Genomic DNA, 23,108 nt, shown 5'->3' on the forward strand with positions numbered 1-23,108 from the left:
AGAGAAAATGTCAGATTTATGGGCCGATTGTTTGCTTTACAAGAGAGAGAACATTTTAAAATAGCTGCTGACCTTCCCGCCTGTCACCCTGCCTCTCAGAACCTGCTAGCTTCAAAAGAGGGGCAGGCTGCCAGGGGCAGGAGTGTAGATATTGTGCAAAGAGTGAATCATCTGGAGCCGGCAGTAAGGTTGAAGGACTGACTGTTCCTCCCTTCCCCTCCTCCTGCCCCCCAGTGCCTTTTCCCTTCCCCCTGCTCAGGAGCAGGTAAACAGTAAATGAGATTTTTTTTTTTTTCTTTTTCTTTCCTCTCCTTTCCCCAGTTCATGGACTGCTTCATGATCGGCCGGGACCTTGTGCGGCTGCTGCAAAACGTTGCAAGGATACCCGAGTTCGAGCAGCTCTGGAAGGACATCATCCACAACCCGCAGGTCCTCAGTGCGCAGTTCACAGGTAGGCAGGGCCAGGGTCGAAGGGGCGGCCGGCTCTGTCCTGGACAGCCTCTGCCGGGGCCCCGCTAGCCACAGGCAACCCCCTCCTGCCTTCGCGCGCCCTTGCGGCAAGGCCGCCGTGACTGTCGGCCCGTTCCAGGGTGAGTTGGAGCAAAAATCCTGCACGGCAGCTGCTTTTCACTCTGCGCACCCCGTCTGGCCCAGGTCTCAGGGCCGTGCTAGAGCGGACAGGCTCTATTACAGCCCTACTAAAGCAAAACACATTGGGCGCGTGGGTTCCTTCCAGATGCTCTCTTACAGGAGAGCATGCAGCGAGAGCTATAATTACACCGTGTGATCCCACCTCCATCAGCATCAAGGCCCACGTGGCTGTTTCCAGAGCCCCTCTCGTCACTAACTAGGAGAAGATGTCTCCAAAAGCAGCTTACTGCTGGCTGCAGGGAGCTTAGGAATAGAGACAGGGCCTGGACTGGTCTCCCGTGGTCAGCTCTGACGCTTGGCAGCTTTTGCCATTTTTTTTTAAATGCCGCAGAGGCCTTATAGGCATCTGGGCTTTAAACCATCCCAAAAAACAGATACTTCAGGCAGCTGTAATGATAGATCATGGGAATGCGGCCGGGTCACGACGAGGGTCGTTAAATTGTATTGCTTGTTCTGGACTTAACACTTCCATAATTGTGGCTGTTGCTTTTTTTAATTAACTGATTTATAAGCTGAGATGAAGCTGGAGCCCAAAGATATAAAGTGTCTGAGTCCTTCAGACTGTCCAGAAAAGAGCCCGATGAAGCTCCATAGCTCTAAAGCAAGAAGTCCAGAAGGTGCGGCAACTGACGCTTTCTAAATGGGATTTTATTTCTCCCAGTAGCCTCGCACGCTTGGTGTGCCGAACACTCAGCCGTGGAGCTCTCTGCACAGTCTGGGTTAAAATAGACATGATGGAGAGAGTGTTATATTTATAATTTTTATTGGTATAAATTATTCACTTCTCCAGGGGCTGTCACATCATTATCTGTCTGCAGCAATTCTAGTGAGTCTTTGGAAATGGGGCTTTAAAGTGTTCTCCCCCCGCCCCCAGTGCCTGCTCTCCTCTCAGGGGCCGTGTTAATGTCACTTTAAAGATCTCAGATTATGCTCAGGGAAACGCGCAGCACATCATTTGATTAAATGCTCCTTAAGCTCTTGTGAACTCTGGCTTCTTCTGCATCTCCAGAACCTGTCTCCTGCCATTGCTGGTCTCTGCTGAGACTTGCCAGCCGAAGGGCTGCAGGGACCCAGTTTCCCTCTCTGGGTTATCAGAGTTAGCCTGTGGGGTTTGCGGAGGCAGAGGAGTCTTAGCCCTACACCTAAGGAAGGCTCATGTTTCACATTCCCAGGGCTCAGCCCTGCCTCTTCCTGCAGCTCTGCGTTCACTAGAAGCATTTCTTAGCTCTGTCTGGATCTTCCCAGCTGAGCGCTGAGCTTTTGCGTCCGTGCTCGGAGCGTCCTGGGGCACCTAACGAACGTCCCTCTAGCTTCACTTGCTTCCCACACCGGTGGGGGCAGCTGGTCAGGGTTATTTCCTGGTTTGCTGCCAGTTTTAGCCAAATGACCCAGCAAAACAATACCTAAATTGGGGCTAACATCGGTGCTCCTGGCTCATTCTCTTCTGACAACTAGCAAACTCCCCGTAGTTTTTCCCTTTTGGTTCCCTTTTTCTTCTGTTTGACGCCACAACCAGTGGCCCGTGGCGTTGCCTGATGGTTCGTAGAGGTGAGACGACACCTGGGTAAGCGCACGCACACACCAGTGCGTTTCTCCTTGCCGTTGCAGCAGCAAAGCACTGGAGCAGGCGGAGTTCGCCCGCGTCCCCGGGGAACACCCCAGCGCTGGCAGCTGGGCAGCCCTCGGGGCGGCAGGGAGAGGTGGGTTGTGTCTGGCAGTGCACCAGGAGCCCGGTCTGGGTTTGTCGCTCCTCCCTGTCCCGCAGAAGTCCCTGCAGTTGGCTCTGGGGGCCGGATGGGAGGACCCTGAACAGAAGCTGATCTGTCCAGGGGTGCCCTCGTTTGTACTTGCTCGTGTGGAGCCTGGAAGGTCCCCTCCCCAAAATAATTTCCCCTGCAGTTGATCGTAAGACTACTTCTTTGTCCTCTTGCCTGCTGTCGAGAGCCTATAATAATTGCTCTGCAAGGTGGCTATTATCTCTAGCAGCTGCCGGTCCGTGTGCTCTCGGGTTTGTATCACTCTGTAACCTCCGATCCGAGTCAGTCTTGCTGAGCTCCCCACTCCTGAGACCAGGGCCAGAGCTCAGCAGCACCGAGCGTGAGGGAAAACCGCAGCAGGGGGTGGCTCCGGGCGCAGGATCCATCCCTCCCTCTGAGCAGCTGGGAGCTTTTAACAAGCAAGGTGCTTTTGTGGCTCTCTTCCCCTGATGCGCAGCTCGCTCCAACCCTTCCTCTGAGCTCCGCGGGAGCTGGCATCTGTTCTTTCTGCTTTGAAGCTTCCCTCTTCCAGCCGTCCCCCAGGTGCGACCCTCCGGCTGCGCGGCAGAAGGACGGCTTCCAAACGGCGAGAGAGCGAAGCGCACCTCGTGTGCGCAGCGTCCCTGGCGCCTGCCTGTCCGCGTCAGAGCCGGCTGCCCCGTAAATCCTTCAGGTCTCTCCACTCGGGTCGCTCATTTGCCGACGACACCAAGCTGTGTGGTGCCGTTGACACGCTGGAGGGAAGGGATGCCGTCCAGAGGGACCTTGTTACAAGCTTGAGAGCTGGGGCCGTGCAAACCTCATGAAGTTCAGCAAGGCCAAGTGCAAGGTCCTGCACATTGGTGGGGGCAACCCCAAGCACAAATACAGGCTGGATGGAGAACGGATTGAGAGCAGCCCTGAGGAGAAGGGCTTGGGGGTGTTGGTTGATAAGAAGCTCAACGTGAGCCGGCAACGTGCGCTGGCAGCCCAGAAAGCCAACCGTCCCCTGGGCCGCGTGGCCAGCAGCGTGGCCAGCAGGGCGAGGGAGGGGATTCCGCCCCTCCGCTCTGCTCCGGTGAGACCCCCCCCGACTCCCCTCGGGGCACTGCGTCCAGCTCCGGGGTCCTCAGCCCAGGAAAGACGCCGACCTGTTGGAGCGGGTCCAGAGGAGGGTCACCAAAATGCTCGGGGGGCTGGAACAGCTCTGCTGCCAGGAGGGGCTGGGAGGGTCGGGGTTGTTCAGCCTGGAGAAGAAAAGGCTTTGGCGAGAGCTTATAGCAGCCTTCCAGTACCTGAAGGGGCCTACAAGAAAGCTGGAGAGGGAGTTTTTACAAGGGCATGTAGTGATAGGACAAGGGGTAACGGCTTTAAACTGAAAGAGGGGAGATTTAGGTTAGATATAAGGAAGAAATTCTTCATGCTGAGGGTGGTGAGACACCGGCACAGGTTGCCCAGAGAGGGGGTGGATGCCCCATCCCTGGAAACATTCAAGGTCAGGTTGGATGGGGCTCTGCGCAACCTGGTCTAGCGGAATGTGTCCCTGCCCATGGCAGGGGGCGTGGAACTAGATGATCTTTGAGGTCCCTTCCAACCCAAACCGTTCTGCAATTCTATAAATTCCTCCTCTTGCAGCTGTCTGGGAACAAGAGCGGCTTTTGCAACCTCCCCTTCTCCTTCCCATCCTCCCTTCTCTGCACGCGCGCGTGCACACACGAGTTTTCTGTTGTGTCTGATCTTTGTTGTTACATCTGGGTACCTTTAGTGCAGGGGAGGAATTGGACTTGCATGCTGGCACAGCCCAGGATGGACACTCTTTATGCCAAGCCCTGCTTTTCAGTGCCCAGGCCACGTGGTCTGTCCAAAGCCGTCAGCTGTGGTGGGACAAGTGGTTTTGCTGTAGCAGGGCCAAGTCTAAGATCATCTTTGTGATCCCTCGCAAGGGGGTGGGAGATGGGGGAACGTGCTGTGTTGGTTACGGCTTGGGACTTGGCGTCTGGACTTTCTCATTTCTCCTCCAGATCTTGTCCCTGCCCTGCTGTGCATCCTCTCTCCCTTTCTCCAGGCTCTCTTTCCTGGCGTCCTCATTAGTGATCTCTGACAAAAGCTTGCTCCAGACAGGAGATGTTTTAGGAGACCTTTTCCAGCCAGAATCTTGAACCCTTCCCACTGCCTGTAGCCTTGGGGAAACGGAGCTTAATGCTCCAAACTCAGCTCGCTGCAGATGTTGGTAGATCCCTGCCCGGATCCCGTTCGTGCCATGCCGTCCGTGGGGCCGTGCGAGCACAGACCGACCTCTCTGTCTCTCCCCAGGTGTCCTGCAGCTCCTCCAGTCGAGGACTTCTCGCAAATTCCTGGCGTGTCGCCTCACTCCCGACATGGAAACCAAGCTGCTCTTCATGACCTCACGGGTAATTCCCTCGTGCTCGCTGGGGGTCCTGTGCCAGCGCCGGGGAGGAGGGCACTCGTCCCTGCCCGGTGCACCAGTCCCGTTCCCACGCTGGCACCGGGCACGGGGAGGGAGGGCAGAGCACCGGTCTGGGCAAAGGGCAGAGCTTTACTGGTGCGAGTATTTGTTGCTTCTGGCATCTAATGGTGACAGGAGGAGGAGAGGCTGCCCAGCAGGAGCTGATGTAGATGGGCCCGAGACATCCCTGGTATTCATTAAAAGGCACAAAACAGCTTTGCAGGGGAACATTGCTCCTGGCTGGCCGCTTTCCAAGGCAAGCGCTTTCTCTGAATGGCCGCGATGCGGTGGGTTATCGGAGCTCTGACAACAGCAGCCGTATTCAAGAGAGGCCAGGAGCTGCGCAGTGATAGCACCGGGGTTAACTGTTATCTGCGTTCGCACACCAGGCAGAGCTCGCTTCCCCCTCGCTCTGCCTCCGGCCCAGCCGCTCGCTGGCTGAGGCTGCTCGCAGGGGCTGGGCTGTGCCGCACACGCGGGGCGTGCAGTCCCGTCCGCTCAGCTGGAGGACGGGCCCTGTGTGAGAACGCTGCACAATGGCCTTTTTGCTTCCTCGGTCTCTCTGAAGACGCTGCCAGCACGGGACTGATGGGGAGCGGGGCGTGAAGCAGGGTTTGCCGAAAGAGGCAGCTTAGAGGATGGCAGACGGTTGTTCTGGCAGCCTTTCCCTGAGCAAAACCTGCGTCTTTCCCTTTCCCTTCAGGTCCGGTTCGGCCAGCAGAAGCGGTACCAGGACTGGTTTCAGCGGCAGTACCTGTCCACCCCAGACAGCCAGTCCCTGCGCTGCGACCTCATACGCTACATCTGTGGCGTGGTCCACCCCTCCAACGAGGTGCTCAGCTCCGACATCCTCCCGCGCTGGGCCATCATTGGGTGGCTGCTCACCACCTGCACGGTGAGTTGCGAGGGCCAGACCCGAAAGCGAGTCACGTAATTGCCTGGGATCCTCTTCCCTTGCAGGGAAGGGGGTAACCCGCTGATGCTAGAAGCTGCCAGGGAGGTTGGGATTAGGTATTTGCTGGCTGGGCTGAAGGAGAGTTGCAGAGCAGTGGTTAGGACATCAGCCTCTGTTCTGTGCTCTGGATTTTAGTCCTGGCTCTGCTGCACGTTGGATCCTTTGGGATCTGCTTTCCCAGCATAAACCTCATCTCACTTTCAGCTTGTCGTGCCCTTTGTTTCTACTTTACGGCCCGTCTACGAGGCATGGGGCCTCTCCAGTCCCAGTGGGGTGCAAGAGCGCATGCAACGAGATGCCTCGTTACAGCCTCGTTGGCTTCCACTCTCTCCGCTCAGCCTGTCGTCCCTTGTCCCACCCAGGACTGCGGTCTGCAGCACTTGTCAAACAGAGCAGAAGCTGCTAAGGAAACGGCTGTTGCTGTGCCCATGAATGCGTAGCAGATAACGCCAAGGGATGTGCGGGGCCCAATTACACACGATTCAGGGTCGTAGCCAGGCTGCGCTTTGCAGGTCACGTGGCTTGTATCTCCTGGTCTTGGGGCTGCCTTGGCCTCTGCCGCTCTGCATGCTGCCCTGGCTGGAGCTGCTTTCAAAGCAGGCAGGTTTGCTCAAGAATTTCCCACCCTCTCTGAAAACTCACTCCTGCGCAGCAGCAGCAGCGGGTACCCGGGGGGGGGGGGTTGCGCCAGCTCTCCCCTGTCCTGCTGGTGGGAAGAGCATCGCCAGCCTCCGCCTCGCAGCAGCAGGGCCCGGCCCGGCGGGCGTGCAGAGGGGACAGGGGCTCAGCGCTGTATTCATCAGACAATTTGTATATATTTTTTTTTTTTCTTCTCTAGTCCAACGTTGCTGCTTCAAATGCCAAACTGGCCCTATTCTATGACTGGCTCTTCTTCAACCCCGAGAAGGACAGCATCATGAATATAGGTACTCGACGGGGAGTCTGTCTCTGAATGGGCAAGGGTCGAAGAAGGGGTTAATGCCTTCCAGAGGTACGGGGATCTGGTGGGGGAAAGCCCAACAGATTATGTCCAAAGGGCATCAGTTCCCTCCCCTGCCCTGAACTCCTGGGATTTGCTGGCTTGCAGGAGAGCTGCTTTGATGGAGCCACTTTTAACTGTGGCTTTCCTATCCCTGGTAGCAGCAAGCGTCTTCCTTGAGGTCAGTGGCCGGCCCCAGAGCGTCCCTCCCTCTGGGCAGGCAGGCTGCCTGACGGCAGGGCTGTCCCAGGGCGCATGAGCAAGGACTGATACAGCTGGGGGCATTGCTGGGAGCTTCTGCCTGCAGGGAAGTTGGCTCTGGCCATTGTTTGAAGCCCAAGTGTTATTTAGGAGCTGGATGAGGGCAAGGGTGTGTACAAGCCAAAAGAAGGGGGTTCCCTCTGCGTCCCAGGGGCAGAAGGCTGGGTCTGCAGGAACTGGGGGGGGGGGCACAGGGGGGTATGGGCATCTCTGGGGCTTTCGGCACAGGCCTCCCTGCTCTCTCCTTCCAGAGCCTGCCATTCTGGTGATGCATCACTCCATGAAGCCTCACCCTGCCATCACCGCCACGCTGCTGGATTTCATGTGCCGGGTGAGCTGCCCCTCGCTCTCCGGGGAATTACCTGACTTGTCAAATGAGTTGCATGATGGGGGTTGAGTGATGTGTGATGCTCCCTTAGGGACCGCAGCCGGGCCCTTCAGCCATGCTCTCCTCTGAGCGCTCCCCTGCTGCCCATCGCTGGTGCAGCAGCACGTTGGTGTGGGTCAGTGCTTTTCCTTCTCTGCCAAGAGAGAAGCTGGGAGCAGTCGAGTGGTGAGCTGCACAGCCTGCTCCCTGCGGGCCGCCCCTTGCTCTGTGCTGACCGGTCACGAAAGGCAGGAACGGTAACGCAGGCTCAGGCAAGACAGATGTCTTCGCTCCCCAGAGAGTTTTGGGGCAAAGGCCCGTTGCCTCTCCATCCCACAGGAAGGGAATTTCTTGAATCCCTAGAGCCACTGGTACTGGAGCAGCAAAATAGCGTCATCTCCCTGCCCATTCTTCAAAGCCAAAAAAAAACCCCAACCCCAAAACAAAAAAGTTGTTCCCCCTTCTTTTTTCCCCCGCATTCCTCAGTGCATCATCTGGTCTGTTCTGCCCTGAGCCTCTTGATTGCGAAACAGGCTGCGGAGTAGCTCAGTATCTGCCGGCAGCCCTTTTAACCTCCCCTTACCTATGCTAAATTAAGGAGGGATTTTCCCCTTGCTGGTCTGCCAAGAGCATAGTCAGGCCACACGGCTGCGGACGCTCAGCCAAATTATTCGCCTCTTAAAACCAGCCACCAGCGGCTTTGATGAGTCCTAGCGGTCTGTTGATAAATCCAGGGTCTGGAGGTCGGAGGGTTAGACCCGTGTGTCATTCCATAATGGGAATGCCACTGTGGGAAGGCATGTAAGACTTCCCAGCTCTGCAAAGAAATCCTTCCAGAACGATGAGCATTAGTAGGAAAAAGGCTTCTGAATTGTTCCCTTTAGTACCTAACGAAATGCTTGGCCCAGTGTCATCCCCTGAGGGCAAATAGAATCTCACTGCAGCGGGGGGGACAAGTGAGACCCATCATCTCCCTTCCAAAGGACAGCCGTCCTTGGGCAGGGAGCAGAGCTGGTCCTGCCCCTCCACCCTGGCGGAAGCGGTGCCAAGAGTTGCCAGTTCCAGTAATTTGGTCCCAGGGAGGGCTGATGGTGTTTCTTGGAAGTGGAGTCTTTCTGTGGCATGAGCGCTGGAAGAGCTGCGAGTTGCATCGCTTTCCTCCCTCACGCCCAGCACGCTCTGTGCGCTCCCGTCCCCGGGCTGCCCGAGTCCAAAAGCAGCTGCTGGCTTCTGGCAGAGGAACTAGGCGGAAGGTTCCTGGGATGACCCAGTTTTCAGGGAGGAGTCCTCTTACTCCCTCCAGAATAAAAGGAATGTGTGGACAGAGCTGAATGTTGTTCAGGGTGCCCTTTTCTATTCCCCCCACTCCTGCAGCGGTCGCTGCTGCTTGGAGCTTGGCCCTGGCAAGCCCCAGGGCTTCTCACAGCTCACGAGGCAGCATCTGTGTGTTTTTCTCATCCCTGGGAGATGCACCGGCTGGCCCTCCGGGATAGAAAAGCCAGAGGCATGGGGCTGGTCCCCCTTCTGTCCACCGTCCCCAAGATGCTGCACTCGGAGAGCTCTCCTGCTGCCCCTCTTGGTCAAGAGCAGCTGGGATGTGGTGCTTGAGTTGAGAGCGACCTGAGAAGCTGACCGATGGCCTTAGCTAGTCCTGGCTGTGTCCTGCCGGCTGACACAGACCCGACGGTAGGCAAAAGGGTTCATGGCACTAACATGGTCGTTCTCCTGTTTTCAGATCATTCCCAACTTCTACCCCCCACTGGAAGCTCACGTCCGGCAAGGCGTGTTCAACTCTCTCACCCACATTGTGGAGAAGCGAGTCCTTGCGTAAGACACCCCGGAATTTTACTACGTTTATAAAATTGCTGTGCACCAGTTTTCCTGGGTCTCACCAGCCTAGTCAAAACGACCTCCAGGCTCTGTAAAAGCCGCGGAAGGCATTTGTATTGTGTATGAACCACGGAAGAAGCCATAGTTGTGTCTTTATGGTGCTGAGGCTTGTCCTGAGAGCTGTTCCTTGAAGCAAGGGAGTGGGTGGGTTAAGAAAGCTATAGCCACGCCGCTTCAGATGAATAGAAATGTCCCCAGCCCTTTCTGCTCCTCGAGCTGAATGGGGCAGCCTTGCTCGTGGTGCTCCAGCCTGCAGACAGCTCCTGCATCAGCCAAGTTCCCCTCCCAGGAGAGAAGACCTCTTCTCCCCTTCCCACGTGCCTTCTGGTGACACAGGTCCCACTGGTAGCAAAGTGAGGGAACCCCAGCTGAGCTGCAGGAAGGAAGGTGGGACCTTGTAGCTTGTGGTCCGTAACGCAAACCAAAGCCCTGACGTAAGGGAGGAGATCCCCTTGCATGTCCTCCGTGGGGAAGCTACGCAGCGGGGTACCGCATCCCGGCTCTTTCTCATCCCTTTCCCTTCCTACCCCCCAACGCAGACATCTGGCCCCTCTCTTCGACAACCCCAAGCTGGACAAAGAGCTCCGCGCCATGTTGAGGGAGAAATTCCCAGAGTTCTGCAGTTCGCCCTCGCCCCCCATCGAAGGTAGGGAGCGGGGCGGGCGGCGGAGGGAGCCTGCGGCAGGTGCTGCCTTCCCAGAGACGGGGCTTTCCCCGGCTCTCCTGCAGCAACAGCAGCCGTTCGGAGGGTCGGACCGGGACTCCGGGGAGGGGAGGGTTCTGGGCGCTCCTATTTAGGGATGGTTGTGATCTCCCTTCGCTTCAGCCCTGCTGTACGCTAAAGATGCACACTACCCGTTTCCGTCTCTGCTCCATAGGGGCTACTTAGCCTTTCTTCTCCGTAGGCTAATTGATTAACATAATTAGGTTAAACAAAGAGCAGGCATTTCTAACCTGCATTTAACAGGAGAGTGCTGCTGCTTTGCCAGATCCGCTGAAGGACTGTGCCTGTAAGCCTGTCTGCTTTTCCTGTTGCATCAGCCGCTCCGGCTGAAGGGACCCACCTAACCAACAAACCCTGCTGCCCCAAGCTTCTCAGCCTCGCAGAGCTGGCAAAGCTGTTGCTCTGCTCGGGGACTCGGGCTCTGCTGTCGGCCTGGGTGAGGGATGGAGCACGAAGGATGCTGGGCAGCTTTCGTGGAGAATGCCCCGGTCCTGCCACCCTCGGCACCGAGTGGGGATGGTTAAATGGAGTCGCTGGGAGTGCCCTTCCCCAGCTTTGAGTTCTCTGGGGTCCGTCACTTGCCCAGATTCTCTCTTCCCTTTTCAGAGCATTTTTATCTCCTTGCCAGAGCCTGTTTATGGGTAGAGGTGACTCGTAGGCACAGCCTGCCCTGCTCCTCAGCTGTGCGAGGAGCCATCGTAACCTCACTTTCTGCTCTGACCCCTTTGCGTATGTTCTTGCAGTCAAAATTGAGGAACCCGTTTCCATGGAGATGGACAATCATATGTCAGAAAAGGATGACAGTTGCTATGACAACGCTGAGGCCGCGTTCAGTGACGACGAAGACGACTTGAACAGCAAAGGTGAGGAGTGCAGTCGGCTGGGCGCCAATGCTCTCGAGTACTTCTGCATCGCCGCAGTGTGAATAGCTGCCGTTTGCCTCTGCGCCGGACGGTGTTTCCCCGCCGGCTCGCGGGCACCTTCCCTTCGTGATGGAGGATCCCGAGACAACCAGCTGTAAGCACAGTTCCCTCAAAGCCCCTTTCCCCTGAGCGGCAGGAATTGTTGCACTCGAGGCAGACCCCCTTCTTGAGATCCAGGTTTCCTTCTGCAAAAGAGGGTGTTGAGGCCGATGCTCTGCTGCTTCCCAGTCCCTGACAGCCAGACTCAGTAGATCTGATGCAGATCCGTGCTCAAAGGGAAAGGCTGTTGGGCTTCATCTCCTTGCCTGGTTATTCCCTAGAGCTTAGACCCTTCGACCGTAGCACTTTCTCCACCTGTGTGTCCTCATGGACTAGTCTCAATCCCCGCCGCGCTGCATGGTTGGGAATCCCTGTGGCAGATGCTGTGCCGGATGGTTTGTTTGGGAACAGGGTGTCTCTGTTCTCGGGCAGCTGTTAACGAGGCTCAGGCCTCCAATTGCTCAGCCACACAGTTTTTATTACACTTGTTCCCTCTCGAAGCCATGGGGCTGACGAGCCTGCACAGGGCCAGAATCCCCTCTGCTCACTCTCTGGAGCTAGAGGCATCTCAAGCTGTTCCCGGCCTTGGTGGTAGGACTCTTGTGGGCTTCTTGTCATGCTGGAGGGTTACCCCTGCGGTGGGGAGGGGCCGCAGGCCCAGGACGAGGGAGAGGATGTGACACTGTGCTGTAGCACTGTCTTCAGTAGTCCTGTTGGCACGCTGCCGGCTGCTTGGGGCCCCTGAGAGGGACACAGGCTCGAAAGCCACGTGCAAAGAGGATTTTTGCAAAGGGGATCAGCCACCTTGTCCCATCCCTTAGCGGCAGCTTCTTTGCGAGCGCTTCTGCCTTGGCCCTGGCGCTTCTGGACTCTGCTGTTCATTTTTGTGGCCTGGAATGAGCCTGGAGGATGAGGGTGTGGAAAAGCAGTTGGGGTATCTCAGTCCCAGAGTCCTAAACGCAAGCGTTTGCACCTCGGGTGGAGAGAGACTTGTGAGCTAGCTACGTTTGTTGAGCATGTTGAAGGACAGGCAAAGCATCAGGTTTGGAAATGGGACTGAACGGGACCCACGGTTCTGGACATCCCCTGTGTTTGGATCCCATCCCACCTTCCTGCTCACCGTGACCTGGCCACGTCTCTAAAGGGTGAAGGCAAGATCTGAGGCTGGAGCGCACACTGGGGGCACGCTGCTTGTCTTGGGGTGGAGATTGCCCCCGCAGCCCCACACAACTCCTGCTGCTAGGACGGAGATTGCCTCCGGTACTAATTAGACATAGCTGCTTGGGAAAATAGACTATTCCAACGTTGCTTTCTTTGTTGCAGGGAAGAAGAGGGAGTTCAGGTTTCATCCGATAAAAGAAACCATTGTGGAGGAGCCTGTTGATATCACGCCATTCCTGGACCAGCTGGATGAGTCACTGAAGGATAAAGTCCTGCAGCTGCAGAAGGGAAGGTTGGTATCGTTTGGTCGTGTTACATTTTTGTGTTGATCTCTTCAGGGCAACGACACGCAAGACCTTTTAGTCCTGTTGTACAACGCTGCTTGCTCCAGAGCCCTTCCCTCAGAGCTAAGGCAATCTTGTGGCTTGTCTCCCTTTCACGCGGAGAGGTCCTCCTCCACAGTTTCTGCAGGAAACGTCCAGGTGGTTTTGAAAGGTGCTGGGTTAAGAGCCTTGTAATTTGTCCTTGAAGCAGGCTCAGACCAGGACACAACAGCAGTTTGCTGGGGGCTACAGCATTTCTCTGAATCAGTGCCGGGAAGGCAAAAGGCTCCGAGTTTCATCCTTCTCCGCCGTTGGATTGGCGAGAGGAGGCTGCGTAGGCCTACGGGGCTGTTGCTGCCTGGGGATTTCAGTACCTCTCTCCACGGGACACGTTCCCCGCAGACAGAGATGTACCTGTGTCTGCATGTTCTCTGGATTTCCCCGCCTCCGCTCTTGATTTTCAGTGACCTTGGAATTAACTCCATCTAAAGAAGGTTAAAAAAAGCTCTTGCTTTGCAGACCTTGGCATAGTAGACTGATTTAACGTAATTTATGTCTTTATGGCTTTAAGTGCATTTAATCTTATGCTTTTAGTCATTTAATTTGTTTGTCTTGCTGCAGACAACCTCGGGCACTTTTGTAAGTAGGTGCTGCAGCAGTGCAGCGCGTTCTTCCAGGGCTGGGTCTCTGCAGCGCGTGCTTCCGAGCCGTGCCTTCCTCTAAGCCTGGCACCGGCGCAAAGCAGAGCCTCCCCCACTCTCAGGTCCTGGGGGGTTCCCGAGCAGAGCCAGCTCAGCACAAAGCCCCCTTGTCCCTGCTCTCGGTATCTTCCTATGTAACTTGGATTTCCTCTTGTTTTTGTGCTCCAGCGATACGGAAGCTCAGTGTGAGGTCATGCAGGAAATCGTGGATCAAGTCCTGGAGGTAACTGCACAGACCCGGAGCAGCGCTTGCTGCCTAACTGTAAAACCAGAGCAGCTGGAGTGGCGTGGGCTGGGCAGCTCCCAGCCTGCGCGGCTCTGCCCCGAGAGCTGCGACTGAAGGAGGGACACAAGAAGCCTGAGGACACTCGAATCCCAAATGAGTTCAAAATGGCGCTATGCAGCTCTATCCGTGGTTGTTAAACACAGCCCCAAGCTGCTGCTTGCTGGAAGGGTCTAGCAGGGGAAGATCGCTCCGTCCACGCTCTGTTTCCTTATACCCCGTGCCTAAATGTCCCCAGTAGCTGCTGTCAGACGGGACGCTGGGTGAGGTGCGCTCACATTTTGACCCCGCGCAGCTGCTATAGTATCTGCGGAGCTGCTGAGGGCTTCTGCATGTGCCGCGCAGCTGGGATGCTCCCTTGCTTTTGACCCTGGGCTTGTGCTCAGGAGAGGCTGCAGCAAGCCCTGCCCAGCAGAAGAGCTGCGGATGTTCAAGGGAGGTTGCATCCCCTGCCTCTAATCGGCTCCCTTTAGAGTCAGGTGGCCTTTTAGCATATGAGAGCTGCTTCCCACTCTGTGGGAACGTGGGGAAAGGGCTTGTCAGGGTGTAAATCCTCATTGCCAAGTGCCTTCAGTCCCTGTTAGCCCTTTGCAGAGGGAGAGCTGAGCTCGGTGAATTACTAGCCATTAGAGGATAAGTGGACCACAGTGACTGCGAAGTGCTTCAGAGCTGAACATCAATTAGGGGCTTGTCTCGCTGATGACCAGCTCCTGGTGCTGCAATATAGCAGCAAAACGGCTCCTGAGCAGTCTGGGGTCCGTTCCCCGCAGCAGTGACTCTGCTGTGTCCTTTCCAGCCGTACCTGTGCTGGGTAGGCAGGGTTTGAGCTTGTGCCTTCTCCTCTCATTCCTTCCTTTCTCTCTACCAGGAGGACTTCGACTCGGAGCAGTTATCAGTGCTCGCATCCTGCCTCCAGGAGCTATTTAAGGCTCACTTCCGTGGTGAGGTTTTGCCAGAAGAAATCACGGAGGAGTAAGGATCTATTTTTTTTGTGTCTCATCCTTTCACACTGGGACTTGGGCTTTTCCCAGTAAAATATTCACCATTTTCAGAAGGCTGTGCTGAAGCCAGCAGCTTCCCCCGTGAAGCAATCCAGGGTTCACAAGCGGTCAGTGTGGAGCTGGTCAACAGTTGTCATGTCCAGGGCTCGAAAGAGACCATCTCCCTCCTCCTCGCGAGCCGCAGGGAGAACCTGCTGCCACAGGTCCTTGCGTCAGAGCTCAGTTTCGGTGATGCTCTGGTGGCTTCTGACTGTCTGACCAGGGCACACAGGGTCCTAAGTACTCCATCTGTCCCTGCTGTACTCGCACAAACCAGCACCGTACACTTCCTCCGGGATTTTGCTGGAACGGGGCTCGGAGTCAGAGCTCTGCTGGGTTCTGTTAGCAGGACCGTTCCCGTCTCCTCGTTAGCCAGGGCTAACCCTCGATGGCCCGAGGACCACAGCGAGCGAGGTCCAGGGCTTTTTCCCTGCCATTGCTGGGGAAGCACAGAGGGTGGGTGCACATGGAGCTCTGACTGTTGCGTTTGTCCCGCAGGTCTCTGGAGGAGTCGGTGGGGAAGCCTCTCTACCTAATATTTAGGTATGTCTGTTCTGAAATTTTTGAATAATCTAGTTAGGGCTTTCTCATTTGCTTCCTGATCGCCACCGTGGGGGAACCCTGTGGGTCTAATTCTGCCACCCCCCTGCTTGCCCCAGTGCTGATCCCAGAACCAGAAGAGTTCGTTCCTTCGTTCTGCCTGTGTTGTGTTTTGTTTAGTAGAAAGACTTTAAAATACAGGAAAATGTGGTCATTTGTGGAAGCCTGGGATCCCTGGGTAACTGAAGTTTGCTTTTGGTCGTTGCTGCATGTCCCGCCGTCTTCTGCAGCGGGGGTGGGAGAGGTGGCCCCTGTGTCCAGGCCAGAGAGCAGGTGGCCGGGACCGCCTGGTACGGGGAGCTGAGTTTCCCTGCGAGCTGCCCGTCCTCGGCGTTAGCAGAGAAGCTCGTGCACGGTATCCCGTGTAACATAGCTGTCTCCCTGTCCTGTGCTCCCCAAGGAACCTCTGCCAGATGCAGGAGGATAATAGCGGTTTCTCACTGCTGCTGGATCTCCTGTCAGAGCTCTATCAGAAGCAACCCAAGATCGGCTACCACCTCCTGTACTATTTAAAAGCCAGGTAGGCTGGCGGGGATTGCGGGGAAGCGTCCGAGCTTCGGCTGGGCTCGCGCTGCCTCCAAGAGACAGCTCGGTGTCATGCCACCACCACCCCAGCCCTCGCTGCGGCACAGGGCTGGCAGGCTTCTCTCTCACCTCCGCACCGTCTCCTTCTAGCAAAGCTGCAGCGGGGAAGATGAACCTGTACGAGTCCTTCGCCCAGGCCACGCAGCTGGGGGACCTGCACACATGTCTGATGATGGACATGAAGGCCTGCCAGGAAGACGACGTACGGCTGCTCTGCTACCTCACCCCCTCCATTTACACAGAGGTAAGGCCCCTGCCAGGCACCGGGAACCCCAGTTCAGTTGTGCAGGGCACCCCCTCACCTTCCTGCGGGCAGGTTCGGGGCTGCTTCCGAGCTTCAGGCCTGTTAACACTGCAGCAGAGAAGCCATAAAGCCTAGAAAAAGTTCTGCCAGGCTGAGCACAACACAGTTTCCATCCACCCCCCAGCTCAGCTTAAATGGGGGTCAGCGTGCTGCCGTCGAGATCGATGTTCAGCTGTCGTCCCTACCTGCTTACAGCCCGGTGAAAGCCGGATGCGCTCTGTGGATGGCGAGGTACTAACCTTGCTGTCCCGGATTCATCTCCTGCACGTGCTTGGCTCCCAGCACAGTGTTGTCTGCGCTCCCTGGTTAAAGAGGTTTTGCTCTCTGCTGTTTTTCTTCTGGAGAGCAGCAGGTGAAGGCTCCGAGCAGACGTGTCAATGTCTGGGGGAAGCAGTGCCCAGAACGAGTTCTGCCTGCCCCGAACCCTTGGGTTTAATGAAAGATTTTATTGCTTTCAGCACTCGGTGCTGAGGTGGAGCCAGCTGGACTTAGCAGAGAGCGGGTTTGGAACGGGGAGCCAGGCATCTGCACCGGATAGGTCACAGCTCGGTCCCAATTCATGCAGCCTGCCTGGGTCTTGGACAGAGCCGCTGCGATCTTCCTGCTGCCAGGATGCTGTTGAACTCTCTCGCAGCCCTGTGCGGGCTGCAGCCTTTTATTTGAAATGGTTGCAGGGTGGAGGCTGCTTCCAACAGGCATCCAGCGATCGCCCGGCTTCAGAGAGCGGTGCTGGGGGTTGGAGAGAGGGAGGGTAACATTGCGCACTCTGAATAGACGGAGGGGTCACAGTTCTGCCTGTACTTTCTCATTCCCTGGGAGGAATGAGCTGTCCCCCTCCTCCCTCCTTTCTGGCTGGTTCAGCAGGAACATCTGCTGGGCGTTGAGGCCGTCCAGCCCCATTCCTCACCGAGCGCTTCCCAGGGGCTTCTGTGGGGAAAGGGGCACAGCGACAGCCTGGGGAGGGGAGAAAAACCTGCGCAAGAGTAGGCGCCGTACCACGCAGCAGCATGGTGCATGCTCCGGGAGGGATCCTGGCATAGAGCACCAGCTGGATCCCCTCCCTGGTCCTTTGGGCTTAACAGCTTCCCTCCCCAAAGGGGGAGCAGCCTGTCTGGACAGCCAGATCCGAACGGTGCAGCCGTAGCTTGCTGCCGCCAGTTTTCCTGGCCTTTTGCCCCGTGTGTTGATTTTTTTTTTTTAAATTTTATTTTTATTTCCTTGCAGTGCTGCGTAACACACGAGGCCCTGGAATGGCAAGCAAAGCTAGCAAGGATAGGGGAAAAATGGGGAATTTTAACCACTCTGGTCTGGCTGACTTCTGCCACCCGCAATCGAAGCAGCCTTGCTCCTCGCGCAGCTCCGCTTGCTCCAGATGGTTGGCGTCAGCTGCATCTCACAGATGTGCTGGGCACTCACACGCAGCAACCTGCCGGTGCGCTGCCTTGCAGCCCTTGGCCCGCTCGAGCAGCTAACGAACCTGCCTGCTCCAGGCTGCGCGCAGAAAACAGCCTGTCAACCCTCCTGCCCTTTCTTGGCTCCTTTTCCCACTCAGCCGCTCCCCCCGTGGCGTTTAGGAAGTGGTGCTGGTTCTGATCCAGCCCTCGGTGAGCTGCTGGGTCAGGCAGGGTGATGCTGCCCCTTGCAAGGAGGAACGTGTGCGTGTGTCTGAGCCTGAACCAAGGAGGAGTTTTGCCTCAGCTATGGGGAGAGGAGCTTTCGACTGGCCTCTCCCTCGTGTCCCTTCCTGAGCCCTGCCTTGCTTTTGTACTCTTCCAGTTCCCAGACGAGACCCTACGAAGCGGCGAGCTGCTGAACATGATTGTAGCTGTCATAGATTCATTCCAGGTAAGGAGGGGACCGGTGCCTGGGGTGGGAGGCAGCACGTTCCTGAAGTGGCAGCGCTTGTCTCCTCCGCTCCCAGGAGGTTTAAACCTGAAGTGGCCCATCCGTGGGGGATGCAGGGCAGCGCTCTGCTTGTTTAGCCCTCCTTGCCCCCCGTTCTTGAGCGAGGCATTTGGCTTTGCGAAGGGGAGTCCTGAAGCCTCTGGGTATCTCTTTCCCTTGAGGAGCTGCGGTGTCAGAAGACTGAATCCCAGCTGCTTCTTTCAAGGGATCTTGAAATCCCTTGATTTCAAGGGCCAGGGATCTCCCTGGCCGCCGAGCTGCAGCAGGCATGCCGAGAGAGATTTGCCTGCGTTTGCTCTGATCCCTCTTGAGTTGCAGGCATTGGCGAAAAGCACCGCCGTGGCCAGTGCTGCTGCAGGCAATCCATAATAATAATTATCAATAATAAGCCCCTTGGCAGGGCGGTGCTTAGTGCTGCTGGGGAGATGCAAAGCCATGGGCAGTGTCACAACGGGCATGTGTGCGGGAGGGCGCAGGAAAGGTGCGGGCGGCACGTCCCCTGCTGCCTGCGGGTCGGCGGGGCTGAGATCGCGCCCGGCTCTTCCCGTCGGCTCAGCAGGCTAACGAGCAGAAGGCCAAGCCCTCGTTAGACCCTCCTGGAAGGAACCTTTCCCCATGGTCACGCTGAGTTGCCATGAGCAACCCAAAAATAGTCACGGCGAAAGCTGGGGGCGGGGAGGTGGGCACCGGCAAGAATGCTGTACTGCGTGTTTCTGCTGTCTAGGCTCGTCTGGAGCGTGATCTGCTGATAACCCTTTAACTCACCCTATTTATACTCCATTCCTGGCCAGTCGTGCTTTTCCCAGCTGCGCAGGGGCCAGAACGCCTCGCCAGCAAGTTTTGCTTGGCAGGCTGGAGCCAAAGTTGGGTACAGGAAAGGTTTGAGTCACGGTGCCCTGACCCCCCCAGCTCAGCCCTGCTCTTACTCCTGGGCTCTGCCCCGTGCTGAAATGCAAAGGGTTTGTTTTTCCCAGCAGAGGCCCGTAGCGTTTCCTCTCCCCTCCCTTCTCCAATTCCTTCGTTCCTTCCTGTTATTCTTCATCTGTTTCCCCACGATGCTCTGGCTGCGTGGCCCCCGCGCCCGGCCCACGTGGGGTCTGCGAGCAGAGCCGTGGGGCAGAGCCCGGGCAGCTCAGCCTGCCCTTGGGCTCTGCATGCCTCCGGCACCCTGCGCCCGAGCAGGCTGCAGTGGCTCGGGCCCAGAGGCCGAGGAGCAGGGAGGAAGGTAGACGAGAGCCAAGGTGCGCTCTGTAGCTGAGCCTGTCAGTGCGGGAGCGGGGAACGGTGCTCCCCAGCTCCCATCTCTGCTCCAGCGCAGCCCAGGCAGGCTCCCTGTGCGTCCCGTCCCCCTGCCTCCGCTTCCACCTCTCCCAGGGATGAAGGGGGTGAGTCAGTGCAGGAAGCACCGTGTGTCTGGGTAATGTCAGCTCCCGTCCTGCAGACCAGGGATGGTCCGGGGCCCCGAGCAGAGAGGTCTGGGGTTGTCGGAGCTTTCCCAGCAGGCTGCCAAGCCCTCCCCGCTGCCAGCCCCCGGGTGGGCTTTGTGCATCCGTCGGCAAAAGCCTGGGTCTGAGAGCGCCTGGAGCACAAGGAGCAGGTCCCCAGCGCTTGTGCAGCAGCCGAGCCGGCCTGTCTGGGCCCGGCAGCCGAGCTCTCCAAACAGGGCGACACCATCCCACCCGCCCTGGCCCAGTCTGCGGGGATCTGCTGTCTGTCCTGCGTGACACTTGCTCCCCAGCCTGGGTGTTGATGTGTGAAACCATTAACCTCTCATTACTTCTTTGCCTCTGCTGGTCCCTCACAACAGCTGCCTCTCCCTGGAGCTGCTTAACCCGGCTCTGATTTATGAGCCACCTGCAGCCCACGGGGTTTCTGGGACTCCGCGCTGGATCCCTGCTCTTGCGGAGATGGCTGATGTTGGCAGAGCGACAGCTTCCCTGCTTGCTCTCCGGACCTGCCCGGTGGTCCCCCACATAAGAGGGCTTCTGCGGAGCCTGGGCATCCCCGCTAACCCCATTTTTCTCTGCCGCCCAGTTGCAGGAGCTCGTGTGCCACGTGATGATGGGGAACCTCGTCATGTTTCGGAAAGACTCGGTGCTGAACATCCTGAGTGAGTAGCGCTCCTGAGGGCACGAGCGCATCTCGGAGAGGGCAGGGGTGAAAGCAGAGCGGTTCCTGGGCACCCCCAAGCCTTCCTGCCCTTTGGGCCCCCGTTTTGCAGAGAGACCCCAAGTCCCTTGGGAAAGGGAGAAGGCTGCAGCCTTCGCCACAGCTTTGCCCTTTCTGATTGGGGGGGCTGTAGTCCATGGCCACGCCACCATAGGAAGAGCCCTTGCAGAAGCTGGCTGCTCACGCAGCGTCCGAGAGGGGCTCTTGGGCTGGCCGTGTTATGCCGAGGTCTGGATTTCCTCACGGTATTATTGCCGCCTCTTAAAGGATCACTGCCCTAAACCGGATTGTTCGATTTAGCTGTGTGATCCAAGCTGTGCGCTCTAATGGGTATTAGCAGGCTTGGGAGCCCCGGCTCTCCGCAGTGCCAGGCAAAGCGTAACCCAGGGCTCTGCACATCCGCAGCCTGCCCGGGCAGAGGAAAAAAAACAAACAAAAAAACCAACCCAAAACTACGAGAAAGAGGAAAGTCCCGAAATCTCCCCCCAGCTCTGCAGCCTCTCCACGTGGTCCCAGCTGTTGCGTCTCCGGGGAAGCGAACTTGTCCTGGTGCAAACCCGTGGCTGGTGCTGCGCAGTCAGCTGTTCCCTGCCGTGCAGCAGCTGATACGGCAGTGCTGGAGGCCAGGCCTTTCTGGGGACGGCTGTAACCTCTTCTCCCAGTGCAGCAGGGGTGAGGGCAGCTGGGAGGTGATGGCAAAAGGGTGGTCAGAAAAGTTGGAACCGGGATTTCCCTTCGTTTTCTGTTGACTGTGACACTCCAAGAGCAAAAAGGCCCCCGCTGCTGTTTCATCTGGCCCTTGGACCACCCTGAACTAACAGAGTAAGCCTCTCAGATGGACACCCAGCCCTTTGCCAGGACCACAGTCCCCTTAGCCGCTGCGTAGGAAAAGGCTGGTGCCCGTGATCTCTCCCTCACGGCATCCCTTGCCTTTCCCCCCCCAGGATCACCAGTGGGTGACCCAGTTCCTCTTGTAGCTTTTTAATTGGACTTCGGCTCGCATCTATGCAAGCCACTGGCTGTCGTACAGTGGAAAAGCCCTTTCAGTCTCCAGCCAACGCTGCGTTTTGCCCGTGTGTGCCCCGTGGCTCCTGCCCAGCAGTCAGAGCTGGCCGTGGCTGCAGCCCTCCGGGCCGGGGTGGTTTTGGGCAGAGCCAGCGCGGAGAGCTCGGTGCACGGGAGCCGGCGTTTCCGGAGAGAAGCCCCATCACCCTGATCCGATGGCTGCCTAGATCCAGCTTTGGTGTTACACAAGCTGCAAGCAGCAGTCTAAGCCCATTAATTAGCGAGCCTCGTTAATTCTCTTCCTCTGAGCCCTGAGCAGCTGCTTTAGTGACTTTGCAGCTCTGCCACCCGCGTCTCAGCTGGCAGAGCCTACCCCGGTGCCACCTGCCAGGTCCCGGAGCCCCTGCTTGGCCTCGGCCCACGCGGGGCTGCCCGTGCTGCTCGCGCTGTTCGCGCAGCTGCCCTGGCAGAGTGCAAACCCCGACACATGCAGCAGGGTTTCGGGCGCTGTGCCCTTCTCCGGTGCCCTACTCTAGGCCGGAGGGGCGGGTGTAACGCCGGGCAGGAGCAGTGCTGTCCCCGGGCGCAGCTGGACCCCGCAGAGGGGGCTGTGGCAGAGCTGTCTGCGGTGGCTCTGGCAGGTCCCTGCTGCTCCTCCGGGCGCCGTGCAGGCTCCCCCTCACCATCCTGTGCTTCCCCCTAGTTCAAAGCCTGGACTGGGAGACCTTTGAACAGTACTGCACCTGGCAGCTCTTCCTCGCACACAGCATTCCTCTGGAGACCATCATCCCGATCCTGCAGCACCTCAAATACAAAGGTGAGCTGTCCCCTGCATGGGAGAGGCACGGCGCTGGGCCACGGCAGCCGTGAGCTCCTGTGCTGAGGATGTCCTTTCCTTTGCAGAGCACCCAGAGGCGTTGTCCTGCCTGCTGCTGCAGCTGAGGCGAGAGAAGTAAGTGCCGCCAAGCGCAGGGCACAGGGCTGCGTGACGCTCTGCAGAGGTTCCTGTGGCCGCAGGCTTGTGGGGCTGCCCCCCCGGCATGCTGCGGCTGGTGGCTTTCTTGAGCACCGTCAGCACGGCGGGGGCAAGGGGATGCCACCTGCTCCGGCTTGGGCTGCTTGAGAAGTGAGGCATGGGGAAAGCCCCTCTTGCTGGCGCTCCCCAGCTCACTCTGGGTGCGAGCCCTGTCCTGGAGCCCCTGGGGACAGAGTAGGGCACAATAGCGTGCGGGTCCCGGGTGTGATGAGACCCCAGCGGTAGCACCCTTCCCAAAGGCAGCAGCTCCCTGCCGTGCCTCGGCTTCGAGAGCACCGTTTGCCAAGTGCCAGCTCTCTTAGCCCGAGTGCCGACGGGCTGTTTGTCTTTCACCTTGCACATCCTGGAGCCCGTTACTTAATGGAGAGCAGGCTGTCGCCTGCCTCCCGCGGGGCGCAGTACTAGAGCTGCCTTGGCATTGATCTATGCTGTCTCTGCCTGCTCGGGTGGATTGGCCACATCCCACCGCTCTGAGTGAAGAGCACTTTATTTGGTTTCATTAATGCAGTGCATGAGGCTGGCTAATCTAATCTCAGCTCTAAATTGCGTTAGTGAAAAGCCCGTGATAACGGAGAGCGCAGGGGCGAGCTCGGGCCGCGAGCGCGCAGCAGCACTTTTTTTCCCACGGCAAGGAGGGAGTGAGGCTGGCACGGCCGGGTGATACGGGCTGGGCAGGGAGCTCGGTGGCAGCTGGTCCCCAGGATGATCGCTTCCCAGCGATCTCGGGGAAGGAGAGGAGTCTGAACGCTGCCCGTCATCCCCTGAGCCTGGGAGCCAATGCTGCTGGGGCCTCTGAAGAGCGTGCGGGTCCCAGGCGGTGTTTGGGGAAGCTCGGGCCCATCCGAGCTGTGCCTGGGCTCCCTGTGCCAGGTCCCTCGCGGCACGGCAGCTCCACAGGCTTGTCATGTCCAGGTCTGAAGCCTCCCATCAGGCTCAAGTGGGCGGCAGTGGCTGCAGGGGGGGGCCCCAGCTGGCCGGGGTACGAACCGCTCATCCTTCCTCCC

General features: G+C 57.8%; 1 protein-coding gene across 2 annotated transcripts in view; it reads left to right on the plus strand.

Annotated features, from left to right (window-relative positions):
• INTS3 (integrator complex subunit 3) overlaps nucleotides 1–23,108 on the plus strand; it is a 44,212-nt gene that overhangs the window by 17,635 nt on the left and 3,469 nt on the right. For both annotated transcript variants that reach the window (XM_076359797.1, XM_076359798.1), the window contains 18 exons: nucleotides 322–451; nucleotides 4,701–4,798; nucleotides 5,558–5,749; nucleotides 6,648–6,735; nucleotides 7,301–7,380; nucleotides 9,152–9,243; nucleotides 9,846–9,952; nucleotides 10,774–10,893; nucleotides 12,316–12,445; nucleotides 13,346–13,400; nucleotides 14,329–14,432; nucleotides 14,999–15,043; nucleotides 15,501–15,620; nucleotides 15,776–15,929; nucleotides 17,766–17,834; nucleotides 19,929–20,004; nucleotides 21,772–21,885; nucleotides 21,972–22,020. In XM_076359797.1, the coding sequence (XP_076215912.1) occupies nucleotides 322–451; nucleotides 4,701–4,798; nucleotides 5,558–5,749; nucleotides 6,648–6,735; nucleotides 7,301–7,380; nucleotides 9,152–9,243; nucleotides 9,846–9,952; nucleotides 10,774–10,893; nucleotides 12,316–12,445; nucleotides 13,346–13,400; nucleotides 14,329–14,432; nucleotides 14,999–15,043; nucleotides 15,501–15,620; nucleotides 15,776–15,929; nucleotides 17,766–17,834; nucleotides 19,929–20,004; nucleotides 21,772–21,885; nucleotides 21,972–22,020 (1,823 nt within the window). The remainder of the gene's footprint in view (nucleotides 1–321; nucleotides 452–4,700; nucleotides 4,799–5,557; nucleotides 5,750–6,647; nucleotides 6,736–7,300; nucleotides 7,381–9,151; nucleotides 9,244–9,845; nucleotides 9,953–10,773; nucleotides 10,894–12,315; nucleotides 12,446–13,345; nucleotides 13,401–14,328; nucleotides 14,433–14,998; nucleotides 15,044–15,500; nucleotides 15,621–15,775; nucleotides 15,930–17,765; nucleotides 17,835–19,928; nucleotides 20,005–21,771; nucleotides 21,886–21,971; nucleotides 22,021–23,108) is intronic.

This window comes from Aptenodytes patagonicus, chromosome 26, assembly GCF_965638725.1.
Source record: "Aptenodytes patagonicus chromosome 26, bAptPat1.pri.cur, whole genome shotgun sequence".
Taxonomy (NCBI): Eukaryota; Metazoa; Chordata; class Aves; order Sphenisciformes; family Spheniscidae; genus Aptenodytes; species Aptenodytes patagonicus.